Consider the following 27641-nt stretch of genomic DNA (forward strand, 5'->3'; position numbering starts at 1 on the left):
AGAAGAGAAGAGAAGAGAAGAGAAGAGAAGAGAAGAGAAGAGAAGAGAGGAGGAGGAAGAGAGAGAGAAAAGAAGAGTGGAAGAAGGGAAAGAGAAGAGAATGGAAGAGAAGTGGGAAGGGGTTTAGAGAAAAGGGAGAGGGAAGAAAAGAGATGGGGGAAGGAGAAAAAGGGGGAGAGAAGAGGGAAGGGGAAGAAGAGGAAGCAAAGAGGGAAAGGAAAGAAAAGAAAAGAAAGAAGAGGGAAGAAGTGCAAAGAAAGAGAAGAAAAAGAGAAGAGACAATCTCTGTACTTTACAAGACCGAAAGAAAAAGAAAAGAAAAGAGAAGGGAAGCCTGCCCTGGAAGAAGCGCTGTCAGGAGATCCTCTGATCCACCCTTTGTCCTCCCCACTCCACCTGGCGCCGGTCGCAGCGGACACGCAGGGACGCGGGGCTGAGTGAAGGCACCGGGCCCGGCTGCTCGTGCTGGGGTCACTTCCAAGCCCGCTCCGGACAAGGGGCTCCATTCATCGGGGGTGGCCGGCTAGCGACCCGTCCCGCTGATGCCCCAGCGGGGTCCCGCGCCCCAGCCCCGCCAGCGTGGGAGGGAAGGGGGCGTGAGAGGTGTTAGGGAGGTCCCTCCGCCAGGGACCGGGCACGGCCAAGGGGCGGGGTCAGGCCCTCCCCTCTCTATGCCTCAGTTTCCTCATCTGGAAAACGAAGGCGTGGAACCAGGGGGTGGACTCTCGGTGGTCGCTTTCAACCATAAGCCCGGATCCCAGCGCGGAAGCCCGGGCACCCGGTCGCCCCCTCCCCCGCACGCTCCCCCGCACTCCCAACGCCGACCCACAACTTACCCCAGCGCGCGCTCCTGGGGGGAGGGAGGGGTGGCCTCTTACCCCTCCACCGGAAGTGGGGGGAACTCCGGGCAAGAGGGACCGAAAGACCCGGGAAACGCGGGGCAGCCGGACTCCACGCGAAGATCTCTGGGCGCCTGCAGGACCGAGGAGCGGTCCCGGTGAAAGAGGAGAGCCCCTCTGGGCGCTGGAGTGAAGCGTTCGCTCTTTCCACTCCCCCCCTCCCCCGGCGTCCGAGCCCGGCCAGCGGAACCTCGGCCCCGGGGCCAGCCCGCGCTTTTGGCGGGGGAGGGGGAGGGGAGAGGAGGGGAAGAGGCGGAGGGAAAGACAGCTGGTGCGAGCTGCAAAGAGCCGGCTTGAGTCGGCCCCACCCCCTCATTGGGGACGCCGCGAGACGTCACGAGGTTGGGCTTCCCCTGTACTCTCCCCTCCCCCCCGCAGGGGCTAGGTTCCCGGGGCTCGCGCCAGGCCCCGCCCCTTCGCCCCTCTATAAAAGGGCGAGCGGGCAGCCGGGGGTTCCCAGACGTGCGAGTGCGCGGGCCAGTGCGGTATGTTTTAATGCTAACGGTTCGGATGAGGGAGTTGGAGCTCGCTCGGAAGTAGGTGATGGCAGAGGCCTCTTGGTGATGCCTGGGAGGGAGCAGAAACCCCTCAGCGCAGGAGTATTTCACCTGGAATCTGTATCCGAACTTGGATGGAAAAAAAATATGAACTCTTAACAAAACTTAAATCTTTCTCGTTTACATTAACCATTAACTGAAATTTAGCATTTCCTACACTTATGAATTAAACTTTTTTAAAAAAAACGCCAAGACCTTCTGAGAAGGGATGCATGGACTTCACCAAACTAGAGGTTTATGGCACAAAAAAGGTCAAGAACTCTTCCCTTCGTTAGGGGAATCATAGGATCTTAGAGCTGAAAGAGGTTTTAAAGTTTGTATGCAAGAATAACATTTTGATAAAGGATTTGCGAAGTGCTTTATGCACCTACATTATCTTATTTGATTCCCCATAATAACTGAAGCAAATGCTTTTACAGTTGAGGAAACTGAAGCCCCAAGAAGTGTAATGTGAATGACAAGAGTCAGATTGTGATCCCAGCTCTTCTGATTACAAATTAAATCAGTCAATGAGCATTTCTTAGGGATCAGGCACCCTGCTAGGCCTTGAGGATAAATTTCAAAATAACAACCAAGGGGCAGCTAGGTGGTGCAGTGGGTAGAGCAATGGGCCTGGAGTCAGGAAGACCTGAGTTCAAATTTGACCTCAGACACTTGACACTTACTAGCTGTGTCACCCTGGGCAAGTCAGTTAACCCCAATTCCCATCTCACCCCCCAAAAAAAACACACACACACACAAAAGAAAACAGTCTGTGCCCTCAACGAACTTAATGTGAATATATATAGAGACATATATGTACATATATGATTATAAAATATATAATAATAAACACAAAATATACACAAACTGTGAGGTAATATATTGGGGGTGAGGTGGTTGTGGTCAGGAAAAACCTCATGCTGAGATGATCTGGGGTGAGCATAGGAAGAAGCTAGGGATTTTATGAGGTAGAGGTAAAGAGGGGGTGCATTCCAGGCTTGGGGGGACAAGTTGTGAAAAGCTTTAAGTATCCTGGAGCAAGATGGCCAATTTGTCTTTTTGTTTTTTTGTTTGTTGTTGTTGTTGTTGTTGTTTTTTAATATGAGGCAACTGGGGTTAAGTGTCTTGCCCAGAGTCACACAGCTAGTGAGTGTTATGTGTCTGAGGTCAAATTTGAACTCAGGTCCTCCTGACTCCAGAGTTGGTGCTCTATCCACTGCATCAGGTAGCTGCCCCCAAGATGGCCAATTTGGCTCTGCACGGTGGTATGTGTGAAAGGGATTACTAGATAAGTCTGGAAGAGGAGTTTGGAGCCTAATTTTGAAGGGCTTTATTATATTCATTGACTTTTTCACTACAGTGTACCATCTTCCTTAAGCTTTAGCCCAAAAGTTGTTTGAGTTATTTTAGAAAGTAATCTTTCTAAATTCAATATATTGCTTTACATAAATGTGGAGAAAATGAGCCCAATACCAAATAGAAAATTAAAAGGAGATAATCTTTATGTGGTACTGGACACAATTGTTTTGACAATTTTGAGTTGGTTTTTTAATCTCCTATGACTATTACATCTATAGACCAGAGAAGGATTAAGTTGTTTGATATAACAGAACCTAGCAGAATTTCAGTATCTCAAAACCCAATAAATTTTGCTAAGAACATATTGAAATAATTAATTTGAGGAAAAATGAGAACCTTAAGGAAGCTGGTATGTTTTGAAAAGGTAAAAATTTTTAACTATGGTACAATAGTTCTATGCTGTGGTCTAAAGTATTCATTATAGTACTTATGGCAAGATTTATCTGATTTAAAGTGATTTTAATGTTTTCCACCCACCTTGCTTGTGAAGAAAATGCTTTCTATCTTTAAGAATAACCAAAATTAAGCCAAGGAATATTGACTATATAATAGTTATTTTGTTCTTTATGTAAAATTGTTATTTTTGCTAAACTTAAGCAAAGTTTAAAAGCAAAAGTTTTAAAATCTTAAGTATTTTTGAGGACTGGAGTAAAATGCTTTACATTAAGAAAGGAAAGACTATTAATTGGGTTGTTGCATGTTACATAGCAGAGTTAAGACAGTCTTTTTCTCTTGGGGGTGGGGTACTTAATTTCTGTCCTCTCTTAGCTTAGACAGTAACATGGGAAGGTGAAGTACATCTAGCAGGTACTCTAGTAGAGGTGTTATGCATCTTTAAGTAAGATGGCTTGTAATGCCATCATCTAATTGGAACTAAATTCTATATGACTAGTTTCACAGCAAGAAAAAGGGATCATTTGAGAAGTTATTGTAAGAAGCAGTTTCTTAACTGTTCTTCAAGAGTGAAGAAGGTAACTTACAGGCCACATGGGCTTGGGAAAACAAATGCAATTTCTAAGCCCTTTTTTTGTGACCTCTCCAGAAGCAAGGTAAAAGGCAAAATAGAAGCCTGAAGTCCTCATTAAACACTACTTGGACTATAGTCTTTAAATAAAAATTCATACCCATTAAAGTCCAAATCATCAGATTGTAAATTCCCTTAGAACCATCTATCCAATTACATTTACATCCTCCATAGCTCCTAGCACAATACTATACACATACTAATAGCTAACTAACATTTATACAGTGCTTACTAGGTGCTAGGCACTGTACTAAGTGCTTTACAATTATTAACTGATTTGATCCTCATAACAACCCTGGGAGGTAGGTCCTATTCCCATGTGACAGATGAGAACACTGAAGCAAACAGAGGTTAAATTACTTGCACAGGGTCACACAGCTAAGGGTCTAAGGTCAGCTTGCACTTAGATCTTCTGACTCCAAACCCAGTGCTCACAGACTTGTGAGTCTCTTCTTATTTGTAAAGCAGGTACTAGTAATATTAGCTGCCTGCTCTCCATGAATGTTGTATTATTTTATGTCTTGGTGAGCATGAGTAGTCTGGAAAAATCAACAAATAAAAATCAGGAAGTGTTGGAATTATAGTGATTTCTCAAGAAAACCAGGGCTATAGACCCCAAAAATCCAATGAACTGAGATTTGAATTGTAATTCACTGATTAAATGTCTGTAAAGTACTTGTATGAATACAATGAAGTACTAATTAAAGAAATGAAAAAAGATAATTCTGTCTGTATTCATATATATCAATGATTTTTGGGGGGTAATAGAACAAAAGTGTTAAGATACAGGTAGATCAGGTAAGATGCAAGTAAATTATGTTAACTTTTCATTAAAACTTAGAATTGAGATCAATGACTGAAGTTCTTCAGCTTTGCGAATTTTCCTTCTCTGGAATTCAAACATTCTCCCCTCCTCTTTTTTCCCCCTTGTCCCAGGAAGCTGAAGTATATTCCCTCCATTTATCATTTTGGAGGTACACGTATAGGCAGTTGTTCCCTTGGGGACAGAGAAAGTTTGGGAGTTACTGCTTTAGTGTTATTATGTGCCATTTGGTACATTGAAAAATCCTGACTTAAGCAGTCAAATCTAATCCCTAGTGCTTAAAACTAAACAATACATATACATATAAGTGTGTGTATATCCATATATGTATAGAAGATACTAACTCTTCTGAATTTAGGTTGCACACAGTAAGTTAATTTTGAATGTTCACTGTTTACCACACTCTACTAGGCATTTACTTCATTTCTTAAAAAATTCATGACTTCACTGCTGTGGATTTTATCCCATCCCACTCTCCATCCCCCATGGCTCACACCCCCCCAAAGCAGACTGAGGCATCGAGGTGGTACAGTAGATAGAGCATTAGGTCTGAAGTCAGGAAGTCTTAAGTTCAAATATGGCCTCAGACACTTACTAACTTGGTGACCCTGGGTAAGTCACAACCTCTGTTTGCCTCAGTTTCTTCAAATGTAAATTGGGGATAATAGTAGCACCTACCTCAGAATCTTTGCCAAGAAAACCTAAATGGGGTCACAAAGAGTCAGACTTGACTCAATCAACTAGAAGATGACAACTCAGGGTTGGTTGTGAGGATCAAATGAGATAGTACTTATGAAAAGCTTAGCACAATGTTTAGCTCTAGCACATAGTAGGTGCTATATAAACTATTATCATCATTATTATTATCAGACTATATCCCTCTTTAACTTTAACTTATGGTCTTAAAGTGTTGTTGTAGGCACAAAATGTGTCACCTTGTGGCCAGCCTAGTGAATAGTTCCCCTTCAAACTTGGCCTGGCTAGTTGATCCACAATAGATTACAGTCTGTCACCTGCCAGACTTAAAGCTTTTCAAGCTTGGAGGGACCTGCCAGAATTTGTACTCTGCTTGCCCAGCCTTTGCAAGCTCAGGATCCCATCTCGGACATGATGAAGTATCAGGGAAGGGCTTCAGTGGAGAAACAACTCGACACTACAAGGGTTGTAAACCAGGTATGAAGAAGACTATGACCTAAGGGTAAGATAAGAAAAACTAATGAGGGCTTTTATCTCCTAAAGTGAGTTATGCACTAGGGCAATTTGCACTGTGGCAGACAGAAAGAAAGTGATAATAAGACAAGAGGATAACTGCTTGAGGCAGGGGGAAGGAACTGGAAATGAGTTCTAGGATCATGAATTTGGAGCTGATAGAGGTCATCTAGACTAACTCATTTTACAGATGAGGAAACTGAGGGCCATTTGTCAAATAAATGTTTTATAACAAATGAAGATTCAAACTCAGTTGTTCTGACTCCTAGTTCCTGCATTTTACCCCCACTATACCCTTAAACAATGTCTTTTAGGATTTAATGTTATAATAGAAGCTGTAGAAACAATGTTTGCAACAGTGTGTAGAGGGTGAGGAGTAGAATATTCAAAGGCAAACAAATTGCTGACACTTGGCTCTCAGTATAATTTGAGCTGTCCAAAAGTGGGATGGCTTGCCTCAAGAAGTGATGGATTCCCCCTCTTTAGAGGTCTCTATGCAGAGATTGGATAATCACTTAGGGGTGGAAATAATGAATAATGTCAGCTCAGAGGAGGGTTTCATCCTTGACTTGTTCAGGGCCTCCTGCATACCTTGGGTCCAGTGTTTCTGGAAAATATGGCAACTCAAGAAGACAGATTAAGTTGGCTTCAAGGTAACAACTTGTACGGAATGAGATAGACAGGATTCCTTCAAGTATGGAGTGAACTAGATGGCTGCTGAGATCTCTTCCAACTCTTCCAAATTCTGTGATTCAGTTATTAAAATTGTCAGTCACAAGAGCACGTTATTTCAAGGTTCACTGCCTTTTTAATATAGTTTAAAAGAAAAGATTTGTAATCTCTTAAACTTCACTAATGTCCTTGAATGTTCTTATTGTGGCATGGAAGTGATCATGAGTTCTCAAAAGCCATGCCATCAAAGTGTGAGCTCTAGCAAGTTCCACTAAACTGAAAAGGCTTTAAGAATTTGAACTCAGCAATAAACTATTTTCTGAAGACCAACACAGCTGCCTAGTTAAATGTGGACGTGTTCATTATCATCAGATTAATCACAATAAGGGATTAATTTTTAAGCCACAGTAGTACATCTATGAAGGCACAGAATGGTTGTAATCAATGATAGTGGAATGAGAACAATCATAGATATTAAATTGTCCTTAAAATATTGAAGTAATATTTTTAAAACTAATGTGGGTACTTGCTAATTAATATTTTCCATTGTTGGCCTAGAGCTAAAACTTTTCAGCTAATGATATTTCACACACATATAAACACACACACAAATTTGTATTCCATATGCAATATTGGAAATATTCACAGATTTCTTGTTCTCTCAACCTATTCTAAAACAACTTAAGAAAAATTATACCCTGGTTTCAGAAATTGGCCCTTTGCTTTTCCTGATTAAATTATTCAGGCTGAAAGGTTAAGGAAACAACGTGTTGTTGTCATTCCTAACATATTTTAGGATCAAAATTCAATCAAAACACTTCCTGGGTTTTATTCTTGTTTCAATTCTTAGTTACCATATCAATGGAATTATTCAGCACTGAATGTTGAAATTAAATCATATTCCCATTCATATTTTTCTTGTAAGTGTATCTTGCTCTTTGTGGGCTCTTAAATTGATCCAGACTAAAAATAACATTATGTTACCGTGGTCTTAGTGAAAAAAAACTAAACTTGAAAAACCAGGACAAAAAAATTAATACAAATCAATATTTTAAAGAAAACCAACTTCAAAAAACTTGAGAACTCTGACTGATGCAATGACAAATCATGATGCTAGAGGACAGGTGATGAGGTAGATAATGGACTCAAGGTATAAAATGAAACATAGATTTTTTTGGAAATGGAGACTGGGAATTTGGTTTGCTTGACTATGTTTATTTGTTACAAGGGGCTTTTTTTTCTCTTTAAAAAAATTTTTTTTGTACTTGGGGAGTTGGGAGAAGTAGAAAATAAATGCTTGGGGTTTTTTTTTTGTTGTTTTTTTTAGGCAATTGGGGTTAAGTGACTTGCCCAGGGTTACACATAAATGCTTATTTATTAAAAAATAAATGATACCTGAGGTGGCTTGGAGCTCTAAATCCTCCTATCTTTCTGGAAGATACTAGAGTAACAAAATAAGGAGCTAAAACTCTTCCTTTGTAACCTGAAATGTTTGTCCCCCTGAGAGTTATATGAACTTAGGCAAAATTCTCTGGATTCAATGATCATCACTATACAGATAATTCTCATATTTATTTATCCAGCCCTAACCCTTCTCCTGACCTCCACTCTTGAATCTCTAACTGCATGATGCACTTCTTAAATTCAGCATGTCTAAAACTGACCCCATTCTTTTCCCCTAAATCTCTCCCTTCTTTCTAATTTGCCTCTTACTGTATAGGGCTTGCAACCTAGGTGTTATCCTCTATTCCTCACTCTCAGTTTCCATCTCAATCTTACCAAGTCCTGTTGATTCCATATCTCTTGTATACACTCCCTTCTCTCCTGTGACACCACCATGCCCCAGGTGTAGGCCTTTATCAACCTCACACCTGGACTATTGCAATAAGCTTTCCACTGGTCTCTCTGCCTTGAGGCTTTCCTCACTACAGTTCATCCTTCACTCTCCTATTAAAGCAATGTTTATAAACTGCAGGTCTGACTGTCACCTCCTAAACACCAGTGGCTCCCCATTATAGCCAGACTCATAATATATAAAATCTTCTATTTAGTTGTAAAGGCTTTGATAACCCAGTCCCTCCCTATCTTTCTAATCTTGACTTCACTTCCCTCTATTCCATGTACTTAGTAATCCAGTGCGAGTGACTTCTCGGAAGTTCCTAAGATACTCCATTTACTGACTGTGCTTTTTCCTGGCTATCCCCCATGCCTAGGATGTTTTCTTCATTTCCTTCCTTGCTTCTTTCAAGTCTCAGCTAAAATCCCCCTTTTTGCAAGAGGCCTTTCCTAGCTTCCCTCAATGCTACTGCCTTCTCTCTTTTGATACATTTTTATTTCTTGTTTGTACAGAATTGTTCTCACATTGTATCCCTCATTAGACTGTGAGGTCTTTGAGACCAAAGATTATTTTTGCCTTTCTTTATATCAAGGCAGAGGACTAGAAGCAGTTGGCAGCACAGTGGATTTATCTGGACCTGGAGTCAGGAAGCCCTGACTTTAAATATGGCCTAAGATACTTAGCTATGGGAGCCTGGGCAAGTCACTTAACTTCTGTTTGCTTGAGTTTCCTCAACTGTAAAATGAGTCTAATAAAAGCACCTACCTTGTGGAGTTGTGAGTCTCATATGAGATAGCACTTAGCACAATGCCTGGTACACAGAAGGCACTCTATAAACATTTATTCCCTTTACTTCCCTTTTAAGCACTTAGCACAGTGCCTGACACATACTAGGTGTTTAAAAATGCTTGTTGACTGACTGTTGTATGTCATAGGTGGAGATAATACAGCAAGCCCTGTACTGGTTATATACTGTGCTGCTTTATTTATTGTATCAAGCAGTGTCTTTAATGTTGCAGGTACTCAGTAAATATCTGATGGCTGAGCAAATGTGAAATGGTTTTGAAACATAAAGATATGATTTTCCTCTAGCTGTCCCATGTGGACATAATTTGTAGTGGAATGCCCTTCATGCTTGGTTTTATAGGAGACATCTCACAAATACACAAAGAAGCCCTTTTTCAAGCTTGGTCTGCTTTTCAGTGTTTCTTTTTCATTTGAATAAGTGGTTTGAGATGTATCATCAGATAGAATCTCTTAAGTAGCTAAGTAACGAATGACTGAAAGTGATTACTAACTAGAAGCATGCTTATCAGTGGTCTCTGTATTCTTGCACACCACAGAAATGTTTACATAGTAAGACATAATTAATCAGCCCTTTGGATATTAGTATGATTTCAGAGGCTGCATGTTGGGTAGGTATGAAACTGAATGGAGTGCCTTTAGTCAGGCTGGGGACACTAATAGAGTTGTATGGAGATGCTTTTATTGATGCCTACGTATGTTGTTTGAACAAATCCTAGATGCTCACTCTACTGGCTTGCTTATATGAAAATTTGAATGTATATTGATGTGTATGTGTGTGTGTGTGTGTGTGTGTACTAATAATGGTAAAAAGAAAAAAAAAAGAAGCTGTTTTTTTCCTGAACTCCTTTCCTCTCTCTCAAAGGAATGCAAGCAATGTTTGATAACTTGAGTACAAACTAACAACAAAAACTAGTGTTTCTATAGCTAGAGTCAGTTTTAAGTCAGTTCAAGTCAATAAGTATTAAGTGCTTACTATGTGCCAGTCACTGTGCTAAGCACTGTGGATACAAAGAAAGGCAGAAAAAATCCCTGCCTTCAAAGATATCACATTTTGATGGGAAAGACAACATGCTAGACTAACAACTATGCATACACACATATACAGGATGAATTGGAAATTTTTGTTATTCAGTCATTTTAGTCACGCCCAACTCTTTGTGACCCCATTTAGCATTTTCTTGGCAAAGAAGTGGAGTGGTTTGCCATTTCCTTCCCCAGCTCATTTTGCAGATGAGGAAACTGAGGCAAACAGGGTTTAAATGACTTGCTCAGGGTCACACAACTAGTAAATGTCTGAGGCCAGATTTGAATTCAAGATGATGAGTCTTCCTGACTCCAGGCCTGGTACCCTGGCACTTTATTCACTGTGTCACCTACCTGCCCTGAAATTGGAAGAAGGCACTAATGCTTTGCCTTGTCCTTCCATAAGGGGTAAGGCACTAGCATTGAGGGAAAGGCTTCTTGCAAAAAGTCAGGAAAGCCAGGAGATGTTGATGCGGAGGGACTTGGGAGGGACAGCCAGTGAGAATACTTGGAGTAAAGAAATGGAGTGTTTTGAGTGAGTGATAGCAAAGAGGTCAGTAGAATACATGGGAAGACATAAGACTAATAGGCAAGGCCTTCTCAGCTGTATCAAGTTGTTGATTCTGCCAAACAGTGTGTTTTTAGCTCAGTGGCTTGGTAAACTTGCTGGTATTATTAGAGCAGAAGCCTTCCAAGGAGTGTTGTTATGAGTTGTTTTAGGCTCTAGAATCCTCAGTCCTGTCTGACCCAGCTTAGGGTCTCTCCGGAAGCTGCCAGCGTGATTTACTACCCAGAGTACTGATCAGGAAGTTAAGTTCTTTGTTCTTGTTTGGGCTGAGGTGCCTGACCCTCAGAACTTTAAGAGAGGCTCTCTAATCTAAATCCTTCACCCTGGAGATGAAAGAAACTCATATGTTAATTTGTCACAGGTTGTTCTAAGTAATTAAAAATCACTTACATAACTTTATTTTCTGAAATACTCAACTCCCAGTGTGAAAAAGTATATATTAGCAGGAATCTGATCTGGATCTTAAAAGTATGGGAAAATTGGTGAAAATTGGTGATTTTTATTTCTTTTCGAGGGAGAGTTCTAGATGTCTAGCACTGCACAATGGAATGTGCCTTACATAGCTTACTTACAGCAGTTCTGTACCCTATGTCCTTTCTCTTTTCCATTCATATTATTAAAGGTTGGGTGGGGAACCTTTGGCCTCAAGGCCACATGTGGCCTTCTAGGGCCTCAGTACAGGCTGTTGACTGAGTCCAAGTTTTACAGAACAAATTCTTTTAATTAAGGGGATTTGTTCTGTGAAGTTTGGATTCAGTCAAAGGGCTGCACTTGAGGATTTAGAGGGCCACATGTGGCCTTGAGGCCGAAGGTTCCCCACCCCTGGAAGATATCTATGGAACTTATTTTAACATCACTTCAAATAACCAAAGAAATTGTGGCTCTTTTAGTATAGATTTCCCAACCATCTTTTTAAAAGTTACATCAATTTTGTGAGCAAATATGATAGTTACTTAAATAAAATCATAAAGAACATCTATGCAGAAGATGTTCAGTTTTTCTGTTTTTTCATCTAACTATGTGTGCCTTGTTTATAATATGGTCTTATTAGGCTATGTCCCTCATGATATAAATAAGTTTTCAGAGATATTAACTAAGTGCCCTTAGACTGAGTCCAAGAGAATTCAATGTGATCCATTTATTTTCATTAAGTTGTAAATATACTGTATTTCCTTTATAAGTAGATAAAACCATAGAGACTAGTGTTAGAAATAACAGTACTTTCAGATTTCATGTTAACTAATGTAATGTACTATGGCTCAGCACCTTAACAACTAGTAAACAAACTTAGGAGGTGATCATTTACTGTTAGTTGTAGAACACATCAGAAAATAACTTTCTCACAGAAGATCAAGTTTCAGTGCCTCTCAGGTTTTGTGGGAATGGATCAAACCTAGCAAGCAAAAGCAGGTTTTTTGGCTTTATATTTGTACAAAAAAAACTGGGTTTATGGAAATAACCTAGTAAATTTCTTGACAAATTTATTTTTGATAATGTAGCTAATAAGTTAAAATTCAGAGAAATTGTTGACTAGAAAATAGATAAAAATATTTGATGATATTAATGCCATATGAGATGGAAAAAAAAAAAAACTCAAGTGACACCCAAAGTCACTGTTGGAGAGTCATTCCTAGAAAACTAAACTCTTTAAGTTTCTTTTGTATGGGCCAAAAAGTTATATTAATAATATGCTACCATTTGTAAATAAAAATGACATTACTAACATGGTCAATAGAACTAAAGTTGTTTTCCAGTAGTGATGATTGATTTGCATGAGGGCACCCACCAACTCTTTCTCAGTTCATTTTCTGATGAAAGGTACATCCTAGATTAAGCCTGTGGTTATGGAATGGATTGAAACTAGCCAAGCTACCTATGGACTAAACCTTGGTTTTAGTAACACTGAGTTCTTAAACCAGTGAGATGACATGCCATAGTCAAGAGCATCTGATAAAAAGGAAGTCTTCCTCTAACTCTTATTTGTTTTTTCATAATCACTTGGCTCTTCCCCTAAGGAAATGTGGTGTAGGATTACTCATTTGGATCTAGTTCCAGTATTAAAATCTAAGTTATGATTGCAGGGAACTGTTGAGAATTTCATTAAACTTTCCCACTTAAGCTTTACTGGTGAAACTAGAACAGCATGTTATTCATATCAAAGATGTAAACATCCACCACACCTAGACAAGTAAAACTGGGGAGGAGGGGAGGAAGATACTTGCATTATTGCACAGGAACTGACTAAGGATCTTTTTTTAACATTTGTCCTATCAGCCAAGTTCTAGGATAGTCTTCCATGTTACATGAAATAGTCAAATGAAATGCAAATACATTGTTTAAATAGCTCTCAGACCAGAAAGCAAAATCCGGACAATCCAAATTCAATTCAGTAGTGTTTGAGTATTTCTTAATTTAAAAATTTACCCATTATTTTACCATTTCAAATAATCCTGACTTTTCCCTTTAGGTATATACTCTTTATTATATTAAAAATTATTCCACCCATGCCCATATTTTTCAAGATTTTTTTTTAACATAAAAGAGTATTGTATTTTGTCAATTTTGTGAACAAATATGATAGTTACTTAAATAAAATCATAAAGAACATCTATGCAGAAGATGTTCAGTTTTTCTATTTTTCATCTAACTATGTGTGGTTTATAGTATGGTCTTATTAGGCTATGTCCCTCGTGATATAAATAAGTTTTCAGAGATATTAACTAATTTTTTTTTCCTGAATCTATTGATATTAAGTTGTTTGAGGTTGTTATGGAATTCTCTCAGCTGAGAAGGATGAGGCCTCTTGGAAGAGGGGGTCCAGTGTTTTTGCATCAAAGATAAGAGTTCAAACTGAAAGCCAAGAAATGTATTTGCATGCTAAGGAAGACTGCTGATAGCAGCTTCAGCTTCCTAGGGTGCAGATATAGTTTTTATAACTTTTCAGGTTCACTTAGAGTACATAGTCAATCAGCAGCATCTTGCAGCAGCCTTTCAAAGGAGATAGGGTGGTAAAGGGAAAATCGTTTAAGGGAAAAAGCGGGACTTCTGGGTCCCTTCATATTTGCCTTGCAGCTGGCAGGATTTGTTATCATAATAAGACATTCTCTGTTCAAGGGCAAGAGATTAGATGAGGTGACCAAATATTTTTACAACTGTGAAAGAAGTCCTTTTAGACAAAACTGCAGGGTTGAGACAAAGCTACAGGTGTCTCTTATCCTAGGACGACAATGGAATAGTTTTTAGAACAATGGATAAGACTATCCACTTTACATAGTTGGTTATATTTTATTTTTCCTTACTTTTCACTATTAGATCACCAAGTGATTGGGGGATTTCTATGCTATTAGTCCATCAAGATGTCATGAAATCATTGTGGTTCCTAATTTTCCCCTCCAGGCATATTTTTAGTTGTAATATGATTAATTATTTTAATTATTTTCCTAATGTTGAACCTTCCTTCTTGTGTATGTATGTGTTTAGTCATTTCAGTCATGCCTGATTCTTTGTGACTCTATTTAGGGTTTTCTTGGAAAAGATGCTAGAGTGGTTTGCCATTTCCTTCTCCAACTCATTTTACAGAAGAGGAACTGAGGCAAACAGGTGCAAGTGACTTGCCCAGGGTCACACAACTAGTAAGTGTCTGAGGCTAGATTTGAACTCAGAAAGATGAGTTTTCCTGGCTTCAGGCCAGGCACCCTATCCACTATGTCACCTAGCTGCCTTTGAACCCTCCTTATATCCCTGATATAAATCTCACTTGGTCATAGTGAACAATTGTTTTTAGACAGATCTATTACCATAGTTTTTTTGGAAGGATTTTATTTTAAAAATTTGAAACTCTGTTCATTAATGATGTTGGTCTATAGTTCTTGTAATTTTACTCTTTCCTGATTTAGGTATTAAGACCTATAAAAGGTGATAGGTGATATGTCTTCTTTCTCACCTTATGAGCATAATTTGTATGACATATGTATTAGTGGTTCTTTAAAAGTTTGATAGAATTCTTCTCTAAATCTATGTAATTCTCCTGTGAATTCATGTAGACCAGTGATGTTTTTATTTGATAGTTCCTTTATGGCTAGTTCAATTTCCTTTTCTGAAACTGGGTGGTTTAAGATCTCGAGTGTTCTTCGAATTGGGGTACATTATTTCTTTGTAAATAATCTTCCAATCCTCTTTTAAATTCTATTTCGATGGCATATACTTGTATGCTGGGTCCTGATATTTCTTTTTATTTCTTCTATGTTGTGATTTTTGCCTTATTTATTTTTTCTTTTGTTAATTTGCTCTTCCTCTCTCTTCTTTTTAATCAGACTAACTAAAGATTTTTGTTTATCAATTCTAAAGCTTTTTACATTTGAGCTATTTCTCTTCTAATTTTTAAGAATTCTATTTTTGTGCTTTTTTGAGTTTATCTATTGATTTTCTAGTATTTGGATTGTAACCTCAGTTTAATAATCATCTCTTTTTCTATTTTCTTTTTATATGCAGAGACATACTTTTCTTTCAAGGTCTGCATTAGCTGCATCCCCCAAACTTTAATATATTGTCTAATCATTATCATTCTTTGTCATGTTGTATTTGGTTTTCTTTGATTTGTTCTTTGATCCAATCACAGATTAGTATGTCAGTGTGAAGTCTGTATCTTTTGTTTTGGTTCTCTGGATTGATTATCATTTTAATTTTGTCAAGGCTTATAAAATATATTTAGTGTTTATGCTTTCTTGCATTTATTTATCATTTCTCTGAGCCAGAGTAAATGTTCTGCTTTTGTAAAGATGCCATGTGATGCTGAAAAAAAAAGTATATTCCTTAATGTTCCTATTCAAAAGATGCCCTAAGTCTTTCCACTCTCATTTTTCCAGCAATTTTTGCCAATTCTGTATTTTCTTTTTTATTTTTCTTTCTTTCTATTATATCCACCCAGCTCTGAGAGAGGTTTGTAAGGGTCTTCTATAATTATTGTTACTATCTGTATCTTTAAAAAATTCAGTCAACTTTTCCTTATTAATTTAGATGGTGTTACATGTAATAACAATAATAGCTAATATTCACATAGCATTCTCAGTTTTATAAAGCATTTTCTATATAAAATCACAAAATTTGAGAATTAGAAGGTACCTCAAGGGCCATTTAGTCCAAACCATGCTTGAAAAGACTCTCCACTATGATATACTTAGTAAGTTGTCAACTAGTCTCTACTTAAAGACTTCCAAGGAATGGAAATCCACTACCTCTGGAGGCAGCCTGTTCTACTTTTGCTACATAACTCTTAATTATTAAATCTAATATCTAATTATTAAAATTTTTTCTTAACATGAAGTCTAATATGCCTCTTTGCAACTTCTACCTTTTGCTTCTGGTTCTGCTCTTTGAGGCCAAACAGTACAAATCTGGTTCCTCCTCAAAGAGAGTTATGCATATACATGTAAATAGCTGCCATGTCCCTCCCTGCTCTTCTTCAGGCTAAACATGTTCAGTTCTTCAACTAATTCTGTTATAACAAGAACTCAAAGCCCTTCACCTAGTTGTCCTCCTCTGGACATTCTCATTTCTCAGTGCCCTTAAATTGTGTTGCCAAGGAATGAACACAATCCTTCAGATGAGGTCTGATGAGGAAAGAATACAGTGGCACTAGTACCTACCTATTCCTGGGAGCTTGGTCCTTCTTAATGCAGCCCACAATCTCATTAGTTTTTTTTTTTTTTGGCTGCTTTGTCACACTGCTGACTCATATTGAGCTTGCAGTCCACTAAGACATCTAGATTTCTTTCAGAACAACTGCTATCTAATCCTACCTTTCTCACTTTATGCTTGAGAATTTGATATTTGATTTTTTTTTATCCCTATGGGAGACACTGAATTTTATCTTATTAGATTCAGTTTAAGGCTCTAACCTGTGAAGATCATTTTGGATCTTGACTCTGTCATCTTTGTGTTAGTTATCCCTCCTACCTTTGTGTCATCTGCAAATTTGATGAGCATGCCATCTATGTACTTATCCAAGACAGTGTTAAAAATGTTAAATGGCACAAGACCAAGCAGAGATCCCTGGGATATGTCATTGGAAACTTTCTGCAGTATTGTCATTGGACCATTGCAACTATTCTTTGAGTCTAGTTACACAACCACTTTTGAATCCATCTGATTATATCATAATCTAATGCCTATTTCTCCATATTTTCCACAATAACGGTGAGATACTTTATCAAAAGCTTTACAGAAAGCTAGGCAAACTATATTCACAAACCATATCCACGACATTCTCCTCATTTACTAGTTTTAGTAACCTTATCGAAAAAGAAAATGAGATTGTTCTGCATGCTAGCTCTTCTTATGCGCCTCTCCCCTATCTAAATTTTTGTCAACCATTCCTTTAAACTACTCTAGAGTTTCTCCAAGAATCGAAGTTAGGCTCACTGACTTAGAGTTTGTAGACTCTAATTTCTTCCCTTTTTTGGAAGTCAGGACAGTTCCCCATTCTCCACACTCCATACTCCAATACTCCCATTTTCAGCGGTCTTTCACATGTCAATAACAGTGCATAAGCAATTACATCTGCCAATTCTTTCAAGACCTGGGTAAGTAACTACATCTGCGCCAGATGACTTGAACTCATCAAGGTAGCCAAGTGCCCTTCTACTATTTCTCTTTATTTATCTTGAGTATTAACTTCCTCTCAGACATTTTTATTCTGTCATTTCTAGTGTAAGGTCCTTCTTCTTTGTAGAGAAAACAAAAACCAAGTAAGAAATGAGCAGCTCTGTCCCCTCTCTGTTGTCAGTTATCATTGTTCCATCTACCCTAAACAAAGCTCCTATCCTTTTTTTGATCCTCCTTTTTCTCCTAATGTAGCTTTAAAAAAAATCCTTCTCATGTTCTTTAACTTCTTTAGCATTCTTGACATTATTTTTACAGGGTCAGGTTGTACTCATATTCATTCTTTGTTACCTGGCCTTATTTCTCTGCTGTGTACATTTGTAGAGGTACTTGTCTTCCCAATTAGAACATAAACTCCTTGCAAGTAGGGATTGTTCCATTCTTTATATTTGTATCTCTATTGCCTAGCACACTGGCTGACACAGGGTTGGCACTTAACTTAATGGGTGATCAAGTAAATCTAAAAAAGCAAGGAGAAAAATTGATCTGTAGGTTGGTAGATCATCAAGGATCTAGATGGGGGGGTATGGTCAGAATGAATCTGAAAGGGAAAAGGCCCTCCTTGCCTAGTGATTTGGAGAGTATATAAAAAGCATACAGTACTGAAGAGGATGGTCAAGAATGTAGTGTTTTCCAGAGGCAATCAGGTTTCTATAAAGGCAGTAAGATGAAGAGTATGAAAGGAAATAGTCTAGTATAAAGAGAAGTTTGTTAAATAGTCTAGTATAAAGAGAAGTTTGTTAAATAGTCTAGTATAAAGAGAAGTTTGTTAATGATAGATACTCCAAGAACTGGAAAGACCATTGAGGCCTTTGGGCATCAGAGTTTTGCATTGTCTTGTTTGCATGTATTCGCTCCATTTGTGCCTCACCACCATCATACTCTTTAATATGTAAACTTTCTTCCCACTTTTACCATGGACACTGAGTGTATTTGTGGAAGAGACATAGGGAGGTGAGTAGGACATAGTGGTAAGAACACTTTATTTGGTGTCAAAGGACCAGGATTGAAATCCCATCTCTGCTACTTACTATACACTGCCTTAACCTGGGTTAGCCCATCAATGGAGAAAGTTTTACTGGGGTGTGGCTACTACACATTCTATAACTTTTTGGAGTCACAGGTGAGAGTTGGGTAAATCAGATAGACACCAAAAGTGGATGAGCAGCCCTGAAAAGGCCTTGGCAAGCTCTCACACACAGAGGTGCTGCCCTCCTGAACACTCAGGTCTCAAACCTGTTGGTGAGTTAGGAGATGTCTATCCCAAGCATGAAAAAACCTTTCCTGGCAAAATGGGTGGATGAGAACAATTTGTTTCAATGGCCATACAGCAGGCACTATGGAAGGCTTATGGGAGACATCAAAGATGCCAAGATCATCCACTGCATCCCAGACCATCACCAGTCTTCTTGACTTTTGTCCTGCCAGGGAACTTTGATGACTCAGGAAGATAGAGTGAGGCTGATGACTTTGTGCAGCTCTGCCTCACTTAAGTCCAATTCATGAGCAAGTCAAGACATCATCCCATGATGTCGATGGTCCTTTTCAAAAACAACAACAACAACAACATACTGCCAGTATAATCTTAGCCAAATCCCTTAAACTCCTCCTCTTTAAGTGTGAGAGTTTGGAATTAGGTAATAGTTAAGGTCCCTTCTAGTTCTTGATCATGTGAAAACTTAAGAGATAGGTGTTCTTAAATTATTCACATATCTGAATGACTCCTAGACTTGAATTCTGTTGTATCTCCAAAAAATAATGAGTTTCAGTGGACCTGAGTAGATTTTTAATGTTGTGGTAAGGTGTATATTATGAAGAATGGCCTCTCTGGAACTGGTTCCTAGGTAACATCTTTTTGTCAAGTTTCATTCAGTACAAAAAACCTATAAAGATTTCAAAATAAAAAGAGTCTGACTTTAATGTATGCATGCATTTAAAAAAAAAAGTGTTTCCTTTACAGGCATGCTAGTATTAAGCTGTCTCCATATAATGCAAAATGAAATAGACAGCCATGGTACTGGGTTAATTAGATGAATATTTATTCTTAAATAAATATTATCCTTAATACTTTAAGGATCTGTATTTCTGTAAGTGTTGTACTCCCTTCATTGAAGTAGACGTAAACTTCTCGATTATTGTTATTGTTTCTCCTTTGTTCTTGAAGAAGACCAGTGACATGACAAGAGTGATGTTTTAATTTTCATGTGAATTGGATTTAAGGGAGCCTGGGCTGTGTAAATTCTTCAGCCTCACTCTCTCTTCCAGAGTCACAAGTTCAGTGGTAAGACAAAATGCAAGATGACTAAGGTTGGCCTGGGATGCAGGGGGTGACTGCCCTTTCTAAATTAAGGTCTTTCCCAGGTGTCACATTGTCTGACACAACCTCATGCAATGCCTAAGGGTTAGGTAAGAATTGAGACAAAAGATGGCCTAATTTCCCATCACCAAAAATATCAATCAAAGTTTCTGGCCAGAATAGAAAACAATTGCTATTTACACTCATTCTAAGCCATCAGAACTTAAAGGATGAGCCACAGAAGCTTGGGCTGGGGGCTATTGTTGGCCATTTAATGAAAGCTAGAGTGATTTGGGTTTAAAGTATAGTTAAGTAGCGCCATTTGAAACACAATGGGAGTTTTTAAAGCCTGTTTTTTCAGAGCTATTTTTTAAGAAATTATAAATGAAAACTATACAAGACAAAAAGTAAATTGTCCCAGGTTTTGGAAAAATAACTAACTAAATAAATGAAAATTTAAAATGTTTAAATCTAACATTGCCCCCCCCCCAACCCTAGAGTTACCTCTGGAACCCTGAGGGTAGTTAGCTGTCCTTTGGGGACCCAAATTGTCAATTCGAGCAGAAGTTAAGGGATGCTATTTCTTCTTTTTTTTTTCTTCTTCTTTTCCTTCTTCTTCTCCTCCTCCTCCTCCTTCTTCTCCTTTTCATCTTCTGTCTCTTCTTCCTCCTCCTTTTCCTCCTGTTCCGCTTGTTCCTCCTCCTCCTCCTTCTTCCCTCACTATATGTGGTCCCTTTCCCTACTTGGGGCACCATATCCTTACATGTGAGTGCTCTCTCCACAGGAATACAAGTTTTGGTCACAAATTATTTGTAATATGTTTACATATAATCTTCATGAATTGCATGGAGCCTTTGGGGCCTTTCCCACCAAAAACTCACCAAGTGGTCAAAATTTTCAACCTTCTTGTGATAAGCCTTTTCATACTGGAACAAGGCAGGTTCCTAAAAAGTAGACATGTAGTCTAACACCAGGTCCATACCCAAAGATTTTCCAGTTTGGTAGTTGCATTTTACTGGCATACTTTTGAAAAACTAGAGTCACATCACACCATGTTGAAACATTAGAGGAGGGCCTTATAGCAATATAGACTGCCAAATAATATAATTCATGCCTTAAGATGAAATTTTTCTTTATCCTGAATTTATATATCCTTACTACTCATGTTGAAAGTACATATTTATTGACTCTATAGTATGGAGTCTTAGAAATAATGATTCTAGGGGCAGCTAGGTTGCTGAGTGGATAGAGCTCTGGCCTTGGGGTCAGGAGGACCTGAGTTCAAATGTGGCCTCAGATACTTGACACTAGCTGTGTGACCCTGGGCAAGTCACTTAACCCCAATTGCCTCACCAAAAAAAAAAAAAAAAGAAAGAAATAATGATTCTAGTTCAACCCCCTCTCAAAGGTACTTTTCAGTTCCAAATATATATGAGTCTATGAAAGTGAGGCTTAGAAAGGCTGTGACTTGCCTGGAGCATTGTAATAAATTAGGGACATATATGAGAAACTGAGTTTTATGTTTCTTCTTTCTAGTGCACTGAGATATACATATATATGTGTATGTACATATGGTTCTATATATTTATTTAAATGCAAAAGATTATTATTTTAGATAGATTATAATTTTCATTGAGATATATCTAGATTCATTTAAAAATTATTTAGCTTCATATTAAAAGGTTGTATAGTACTTCTACCTATTAATTTTGAATGTATGTTTCTTCTTTAATAGGACAAATATCTGAGCACTTCAAAAATGTAGTTCTTTAGAAGTATTTCTTAAATTTGGAAAGAATAAATTAGAAAATAGCATTTGTTTAAAATAATGATTTATAGATTCAGGTCGTTTGTTTCTAAACCTGTAAAATTCTATCCCTTGAGTAAAAACTTAGTTTAGCAAGAGATTCTTTGATTTAAATCTTATTTGGGGACATGGAAAAGAGACTTGGATAGTTTTTCCAGTTACAAATTTGTTGAAGTCAAATATGCTTTCCATAATGAAATCTTTTAATGCTTAGTTATTAGTTAAGCAGCCATCCAATTTCTTTACTAAGTACATAATGAAGTAGTCAGTTGCTTTAATATAGCTAGATCCCAGATTAGTGCAGATAATGAATCCCTTGAAGTGGTCACATTATTTGAATTTATCCTGCATATTTCCATTGACTGGAACCAGTTACTACATTTTACATAATTATAACTTCAAATAGTGCAAATTGGAATACATGCAACCACTTCAGGGGGATTCATTATTTGTATTAATAGGGACCTAGCCATACTTATATTCCTGTGAAAAATGCAGAAGTTAAAGTTTAAGTCCTTTTATGTTTGGCTTTTTTATTGCAAATTATAAATTGAGTAGCAGTGAAGTATGATAGAAAAAACAGTGGATTAGAAGTCAAGAGACTTTGGTAGTTGTTCTATTTTCTATAATCGGTGTGACTTTGGACAAGTCACATCATCTTTTTGGGCCTCAATCTTCTCTTTAGTAAAGTGAAGATTGAATTATATGACCTTTAAGGTCTTTTCAAGTTTTAAGCCCATGCTTTATTGTAAATAGTGTAAGTCAAATCAAATACAGTGTTTAATGATGTTTCCGAAGTGTTTGCTTAAAATGAGCTTAAAATCATCATGCCTAGACAAAGCACTCAAGCATGTAATAAAACAGTTAATTGGTGAGCACTTAATTATGGTCTTACCATGTGCCAGGCACTGTACTAAGCTCTCGTAGTGCAAAGACAACAGCAAAATGAAACAGCCTCTGTCCTCAAAGAGCTTATATTTCCATAGGGAGACAACATGAACACACACACACACACACACACACACACACACACACAGGCAGACACATAAAAATTTATATGCAAAACACCAACAAAACAGATACATGATAAGGGGGAAGCACTAAGAGTTGGAGGAGACTAGGAAGAGCCTTATGTAAATGTTGGCACTTGAGCTATTCTGAAGGAAACCAGAGATTCCAAGAGTCAGAGATGAAAGAGCCCACTCCAGGCATGAGACAACCAGTGCAAATTCATGGAGATAGAAGATGGAATGTGAGAGTAATGGCAAGAAGGATAATCTGGCTAAAACATAAAACGTGTGGAGGGGAATAATGTGTAATAATGCTGTAAAGATAAAAGGGGGTCAAGTTTTGACTGCTTTAATGTCGGAGGAGTTTATATTTGTGATTGTTCTTCATTTGTTTTCAAAGAGGACTAGTGACACCACAGGGTGATGTCTTGACTTGCTCATGTATTGGATTTAAATGAGGCAGAATTGCACAAAGTCATCATCCTTACTTTCTCTTCCAGAATCATGGAAGTCTAGTGGCAAGACAAACTCAAGATGACTGGCTATGGCCTGGTGATACAGTGGGTGACCTTGGTATCTTTGATGTCTGACCAAGCTCTCTAAGCACTCCACAGTGTCTGCTTCAACTGCCTTCATGACTGTTGGAACAAATTGTTCTCATCCACCCATTCCACAGGGAGACGGTTTCACTTGCTTAGGGTAGACATCCCCCTAGCTCACCAATGGGTTTAGGACTTGTCAGTTACCCTCCATCTGATTTAGCCTGTCTGTTGAGATAGTTTTACTGGGGTGTGGCCACTGCAGTTGTGCATTAGGAAAATCACTTTGGTGGCTGTCTAGAGGAAGGATTGGAATGAAGAGAGACCTGAGGCGGGAAGACCAACTAGAAAGAGATGGTGAGGGCCTGCATTAAGGCTGTGTATTGGGAATAGAGAAAAAAGAATGTATGCAAATGATGCTGTAGACGTAGAAATGACAAGGATTGACAGCTGATTGTATGTGTGGGATGACTGAGAGTAAGGAGTTAAAGATGATCTTGTTGACCTGCCTTAGTAAAAAGAGTTTGCTTACCCAGGAGTTCTCTGTAGTAATGACATCACAGGTCACTATTCCTGTTATAATGAGGGCAAACAGATGAGTCTTCCCTTCCATGGCCCCCTGATCTTCAGAACAGATGGCTCACTTCAAATGGCCTAAGGTCTCATAGATTATGGGATACTCACCTCTTTGCCCCCATTACATAAGCAAGAAAAATGATAGCAGCAGGTGATGGCATTAGAAATTTAGATTACGAGAAGTAAAAGGCCCTGAGGAGGTTAACTGAAGACATTATAAAAAGGAACTGGGAGGCCAGGGAAGTGTGTAATAGTAGAAAGTACCTTCAACCTAGAGTGAGGTGACGTGGGTTCCATTTCAGACTCTGCTACTTACCAGCTAACTCAGTGTCCTTGGCAAGTCTCGTGATCTCTCTGAGCTTCTCTTTTCTTATATTTACAATGGAGAATCTGTAGTATTTTATAGGGTTCTTTTGAAGATCAATTGAGAATAATGTAGGTATTACAAGCTGGGGCAGCTAGGTGGCACAGTGGATACAATGCTGGACCTATAGTTATGAAGACCTGAGTTCAAATTTGGCCTCAGACACTTACTAACTATGTGACCCAAGGTGAGTCACTTAACCGTATTTGTCTCAGTTTCCTCATCTGTGTAAAATGACCTGAAGAAGGAAATGGCAAACCACTCCAGTATCTTTGCCAAGAAAATCCCAAGTGGGGTGAAGAAGAATTGGACAGGACTGAAAAATGATTCAACAACAATAATAACAACAGGTATGTATGCTATACAATTGTATAGCACTATATATATAATTATATATGATGGAAATAGCAGATAAAACTATGAGCTGATAACAAACTGATCCACTATCTTATGAAGTGCAATGAACATAACATATTTTCATTCTTATGGATATATCTTAAATAACAAGCTTATGTTGGACTTCTAGTATAACAATTAGTATGGGGGGCAAGGGGAAAACCTCTAAGGACTTGGTTGATGATGGTGAGAAAATACTGGACTGTGAATTGAAATCTTGGGTTCCAAGACTAGTTTTGCAGTCCTCAGTTTCTGTATACATAAAATGAAGATAATCATATTTGCACCACACACTTCATAATGATGTTGGGAAAGAAGTCCTTTATAAACTATAGAACACCATATAAGCCAGAGTCATTATTATTTCTTCATCTATAAAATAAGGGTGTTGAAGTAGAGGTTAATCTCTAAGGTCTCTTCCAGCATTGCAGTGCTTAAATTCTAAGTGCTTTTAGAAGAAAAATTAATAAGCAATCTTGAGTTAGGGAGAATGCAACTTTTTAAGATATGGAGAACTGCAGAAGGAAAAATGTTTTCATATGGGAAATTGTCTAGGCAGAGACATTTTGGAACATGTGTGTGTATGTGTGTGTGTGTGTGTGTGTGTACACATATACATATACATATATAAAATGCACATAGCTATCCATATACAATGGATTCATTCAGAGATCTCACGTCTTTAAGTATTTTTAAAAGATTACATCATCAATTTTATTTTAAATGTTCCAAAATAACTAATAAAAAAGACCATTAAACAAGCTATGATTAATAGATATTTTAACAGCCTAGTTTCTCTCATTTGAAAAATGCCATCACAAAAATGAAAATAATTATAGAAAATTTAGAGTTATAAGATTTAGATTTGAAATTTGGGCTCTAAATTAAACCTGAGATACAACATAAACCAAAGCTAGTTCCCAAATATTCTTTAGACCATAAACATGAAAAATAGAATAAAGTGGTAGTCCTGAATGAGGAAGGCAGTGTTAGGGGGCCAGAGAACCTAGGTTCAGTACTCTGGTACTTACTATTTTGTATCCTCGGGTAAATCACCTTACCTCTCTGAACTTCAGTTTCCCCTTCTGGAAGATGAGGCAGCTAAAATAAATGACCTTCAAGATCTTATCCAGCTCAAAATCTATTATTTTAAGTAGTGTTTTAGACACAATGTCACTATATTGCTTAATAGAGCATATTCTAAGGAATTAAATTACTTTCTGCAAAAAGCACCCAAACCAGGGTACTCTGTGGTGATCCACACATTCTAGACAAGTGTTATTATAGTGAATTGAAAAGTGAAAAATTCCGTCAATTAGAAATTTTCATCCATATGACCAAAATTTCAATGAAGAAAAATTTTCATTGAATTGATTTTTTTTTCTAACTGAATTCACCAGTTCATTTGGCATTTTGTAGACAAAACATAATGTCTAGGGCCGCTAGGTGGCGCAGTGGGTAGAGCACCAGCCCTGGAGGCAGGAGAACTTGAGTTCAAATCCAGACTCAGACACTTACTAGCTAGCTGTGGGACCCTGGGCAAGTCACGTAACCCCCATTGTCTCCAAAATTAAAAAACAAAACAAAATGTAGTGTCTTTTGAGAAGTTAGTTTCTCAAAAGTCATATATAGAATTAGAAGACTAAATGGTAACCAAAGGTTTCCTCTCCAGAAATGGAAGTATCTCGTACCTAAACAACATGTTCATTTTAAAGACCTTACAAATGAGATCTCTTTGTTGTCCCCTTAATAGTAGAGAACATCCCTTCCATACAGGGAGAACAAGAGGTATTTAATGATCTCCAATTTGAGTCAAGGTCCTGCCAAGACATACTAAAGGTAACTGTTTCCTTCACATCTAGACAATACTTTGCTTAAATACTACATGTTGTAGGACTTCAGATTCTTTGATCAATTCATAAACCATTGAAGATATTCAATCCTGTTTCATATAAATGGCTAGGGGAGAAAGAACTCTACCATTCACTAAATCAAAATAAAGTAAAGAATGGTAACTGTTAGTTTACTGAATAGTGACAATATCTACTAAACAAACTGGCTGCTATAAAAGGGAAGAGGGAACAGGATAAGTCTTAACTATAATACAGTTGACAAAAAGATTCATTTTTTTTTAATCTAAAGAGTTTTTCAGACCTAACAGGCATGACAAAACCTGTCTTCATTCCTTTCTATTCAGCTCAGCAAGTGCTTTTGAGTTCTAATAGTTAATCAGTTACCAGATTCCACAGCCTTTGTTTTTCCACACTCTTTAATTTTTCTAACTAGGAACAACTGTTCTTGTAGGTGTGCTTATGATTCACAAGTAAACCAACATTTTTTTTCTGCTGTAAACATTTTTTGAAATTATTGCTGTGATAGTTTGGATTTAATAGGAACATATTCATGCATATGTCCTGTGGACATACTTATAGTTACATATCCTTATCAGAGAAATGGGTAACTTCTTAAGGTTAAACATTAGATGTTGAACGTTAATGAACTTGTTCTCTCCAGATCAATTAAAATGACAGCTCTGTAAGATTATAGCAAAAAACAAAAAGTCCATTCTATACCAAATTGCCTTAATTTAAGCTAATCAAATATATACAAGATCTAGTATTTTTGTTATAAAAATATTAATATTTAGCCTGCTTCAATTTAAGGAAAAAAAATTAGTGCATTATGTCAAACACTATGTTTAAGTATAATTTCATAAACTTTTTTCAGAATGCACAGAAAATAGAGAAATATAGAAAATAAATGAACTTACCCTTCAGTTTTTATTTAGAAAATTTCTGCTCTTGGTCAAGGGTAGAGAATGCTTTACTGACTTTCCCTGAAACTATAAACTTTAAACATAAAATCAGTGGAGGAAGCCACCACTCTGGACCACACTAGAGAATGCTAAGAAACTCCTGCTGTGCGCAGGTCTCCTGCATCTAAGATATATTCAGCTTGCAGTGGATAACCTAATATGCCTTTCATTTAACTGGCTGGGCAGGTTTCTACAGTCTGTGGAACATGGACTCATACCAGAATTTGTTGGCATAACAGGCCAGTCAGACTGGTTCTTCAGGAAACCCAGAACCTGTTCAACCAGTCTGCATCAAAGGTTAGCCCAACATGCTGCAGCGGCTCAGCTCAGCTCAGCTTCATAGATGGTGAATTATTCACGCCTCCCAGTCCACTCCCAGCAAACTCCTCAGCTAGAATGTTGTAGCCTCCAGCAAAAC

At 38.0% G+C, this 27641-nt stretch overlaps 2 protein-coding genes across 4 annotated transcripts in view; one reads left to right on the plus strand and one right to left on the minus strand.

The window, feature by feature from the left end:
- LOC114031944 (DNA endonuclease RBBP8-like) overlaps nucleotides 1-27341 on the minus strand; it is a 122035-nt gene extending 94694 nt beyond the window's left edge. For 2 of the 3 annotated variants that reach the window (XM_027847162.1, XM_027847163.1), the window contains exon 1: nucleotides 837-1123. The gene's annotated coding sequence lies outside the window, so the exon portion shown is untranslated. Of the gene's footprint in view, nucleotides 1-836; nucleotides 1124-27178 lie in introns of those variants that run through there. The other variant, XM_027847164.1, reaches the window with a different exon arrangement.
- On the plus strand, nucleotides 543-1555 carry LOC114031761 (collagen alpha-1(III) chain-like). The gene is made up of 2 exons (XM_027846882.1): nucleotides 543-935; nucleotides 980-1555. Exons 1-2 carry the CDS (start codon nucleotides 543-545, stop codon nucleotides 1553-1555), a joined length of 969 nt encoding a protein of 322 aa, XP_027702683.1.
- Nucleotides 27342-27641: the final 300 nt, after the last annotated feature.

The sequence above is a fragment of the Vombatus ursinus genome, unplaced genomic scaffold, assembly GCF_900497805.2.
Source record: "Vombatus ursinus unplaced genomic scaffold, bare-nosed wombat genome assembly UNPS02015255.1, whole genome shotgun sequence".
Taxonomy (NCBI): Eukaryota; Metazoa; Chordata; class Mammalia; order Diprotodontia; family Vombatidae; genus Vombatus; species Vombatus ursinus.